At 60.4% G+C, this 2,500-nt stretch overlaps 1 protein-coding gene across 1 annotated transcript in view; it reads left to right on the top strand.

The window, feature by feature from the left end:
• The window catches only part of LOC144955058 (uncharacterized), a gene marked incomplete at its 3' end in the record, with an annotated part of 2,561 nt that extends 923 nt beyond the window's left edge, over window positions 1–1,638 (top strand). Inside the window, exons 1-2 of the mRNA XM_078885410.1 lie at window positions 1–359; window positions 414–1,638. The exon at window positions 1–359 is cut by the window's left edge and continues 923 nt beyond it. Of these exons, the coding sequence (XP_078741536.1) occupies window positions 1–359; window positions 414–1,638 (1,584 nt within the window). The remainder of the gene's footprint in view (window positions 360–413) is intronic.
• Between the last annotated feature and the right edge of the window lie 862 nt (window positions 1,639–2,500).

The raw sequence follows: 2,500 nt of genomic DNA, 5'->3' as shown, positions 1-2,500 counted from the left end.
AGCGAGCGGAGGGGCGTCTCCGACGGTCTCCGAAGGCTGCTGCTGACGGGGGGAACGCCAGGAGGAGGCCGGGCCTAGTGGGGAACACGAAGCCTGCCGCTGTCTCCTCCTCCGGCATCGTTGGCCTTAGAATCCGCGAGACGGCGGTGGGCGCTTCCACCTCAGGAAGAGGTGGAGGAGGTGGAGGAGGAGGAGGAGGAGGTGGAGGAGGAGGAGGTGGAGGAGGATCGAGGCCTTCCGTGGAGGAGACTGAGAACCCGGCGAGACGCCCGGGGGTGTGGGCCGGGCGGCAAGCGGTGAAGAAGACCGGGGTGGTGGCCAGGCCGGCGTCGGTGAAGGAAGTGAAAATGAAGAAGGAGGTGGAGATGGAAGAGGAGGTGGAGGAGGTGGAGGAGGTGGAGGAGGTGGAGGAGGAGGAGCGGAGAGAGACGGCCGGGGGGAAAAAGACGACAAAGACCACGAAACTGGCGGCAGCGGTGGGAAAGCCTCCGAAGAAATCTGTGGGCGCGGGGAAAGCTGGAGCCGGCGGTGGCGGCGGCGGTGGTGGTGGTGGTGGAGTGGGGAAGAAGGTGGATCAGGAGGAGGTGGATGAGGTGGAGGAGGAGGAGTTGGAGGAGGCTCTGCGGGCGAAGACGACGAAGACGAATAAACCTAAGACGCTGATGAAACCGAAACCGAAGGCGAAAGTGAAGCCGGTGGTGGCTCCGAGGGTCGCCGCTGCCGCCGTCGGAGACACGAAGGCCGCGGGCCGACTCAAGAAGCCTCCGAAGAAGGCCGAGGAGGAGGAGGTGGTGGAGGGGGAGGATCAGGGGCGGCGTAGAGAGACGTCCGCGGGCAAGAAGGCGACAAAGACAAAGACGGTAGCAGCGGCCGGAAAACCTCCGAAGAAGTCGGTGGGCGCGGGGAAAGGTGGAGCCGGCGGTGGTGGTGGAGTGGGCAAGAAGGCCAAGGAGGAGGTGGATGAGGAGGTGGAGGAGGAGGAGGAGGTGGATGAGGTGGAGGAGGAGGAGCGGAGAGAGACGTCCGCGGGGAAAAAGACGACAAAGACAAAGACAGTAGCGGCGGCGGCAGCCGGAAAACCTCCGAAGAAAGGTGGAGCCGGCGGTGGTGGAGTGGGGAAGAAAGCCAAGGAGGTGGAGGTGGAGGAGGTGGATGAGGAGGAGGTGGAGGTGGAGGAGGAGCGGAGAGAGACGGCCGCGGGGAAAAAGACGACAAAGCCGACAAAGACGACAAAACCGGCGGCGGCGGCCGAAAAACCTCCGAAGAAATCGGTGGGCGCGGGGAAAGGTGGAGCCGGCGGCGGAGGTGGAGTGGGCAAGAAGGTCAAGGAGGTGGTGGATGAGGAGGTGGATGAGGTGGAGGTGGAGGAGCAGCGGAGAGAGACGGCCGGGGGTAAGAAGCCGACAAAGACGACAAAGCCGACAAAACCAGCGGCGGCCGGAAAACCTCCGAAGAAATCGGTGGGCGCGGGGAGAATTGAAGCCGGCGGTGGTGGCGGTGGAGTGGTGGAGGAGGAGGTGGACGATGTGGAGGTGGTGGACGAGGTGGATGAGGAGGAGGGGGAGGGGGAGGAGGAGGAGGGGTGGAGGGGGAGGGGTGGAGGAGGGAAAGTGAAAGGAACGAAGGATAAAAAGAAAGGTGAGATTCATGTGGAGTGTGTGGTGTGTGTAGTGTGTGTAGTGTGTGGTGTGTGTGGTGTGTGTGGTGTGTGTGTGGTGTGTGTGTGGTGTGTGGTGTGTGTGTGGTGTGTGTGGTGTGTGTGTTGTGGTGTGTGTGTTGTGATGTATGTGGTGTGTGTGGTGTGTGTGTGGTGTGTGTGCTGTGTGTGTGTGGTGTGTGTGTGTGGTGTGTGTAGTGTGTGTGGTGTGTGTGGTGTGTAGTGTGTGTGTGGTGTGTGTGTGGTGTGTGTGTGGTGTGTGTAGTGTGTGTGTGTGGGGTTTGTGTGGTGTGTGTGGTGTGTGTGTGGTGTGTGTGTGGTGTGTGTGTGGTGTGTGTAGTGTGTGTGTGTGGTGTGTGTGTGGTGTGTGTGTGTGGTGTGTGTGGTGTGTGTGTGTGGTGTGTGTGTTGTGGTGTGTGTGGTGTGTGTGGTGTGTGTGTTGTGGTGTGTGTGGTGTGTGTGGTGTGTGTGGTGTGTGTGTTGTGGTGTGTGTGGTGTGTGTGTGGTGTGTGTGGTGTGTGTGTGGTGTGTGTGGTGTGTGTGGTGTGTGTGTGTGTGGTGTGTGTGTTGTGGTGTGTGTGGTGTGTGTGGTGTGTGTGTTGTGGTGTGTGTGGTGTGTGTGTTGTGGTGTGTGTGGTGTGTGTGGTGTGTGTGGTGTGTGTGTGTCGTGTGTGTGTGGTGTGTGGTGTGTGTGTGTGGTGTGTGTGGTGTGTGTGGTGTGTGGTGTGTGTGTGTGGTGTGTGTGTGTGGTGTGTGTGGTGTGTGTGTGTGGTGTGTGTGGTGTGTGTGTCGTGTGTGTGGTGTGTGTGGTGTGTGGTGTGTGTGTGGTGTGTGTGTGTAGTG

Source organism: Lampetra fluviatilis, unplaced genomic scaffold (genome assembly GCF_964198595.1).
Source record: "Lampetra fluviatilis unplaced genomic scaffold, kcLamFluv1.1 SCAFFOLD_1092, whole genome shotgun sequence".
Lineage (NCBI taxonomy): Eukaryota > Metazoa > Chordata > Hyperoartia > Petromyzontiformes > Petromyzontidae > Lampetra > Lampetra fluviatilis.
This window is presented reverse-complemented; position numbering and strand designations above follow the sequence as displayed.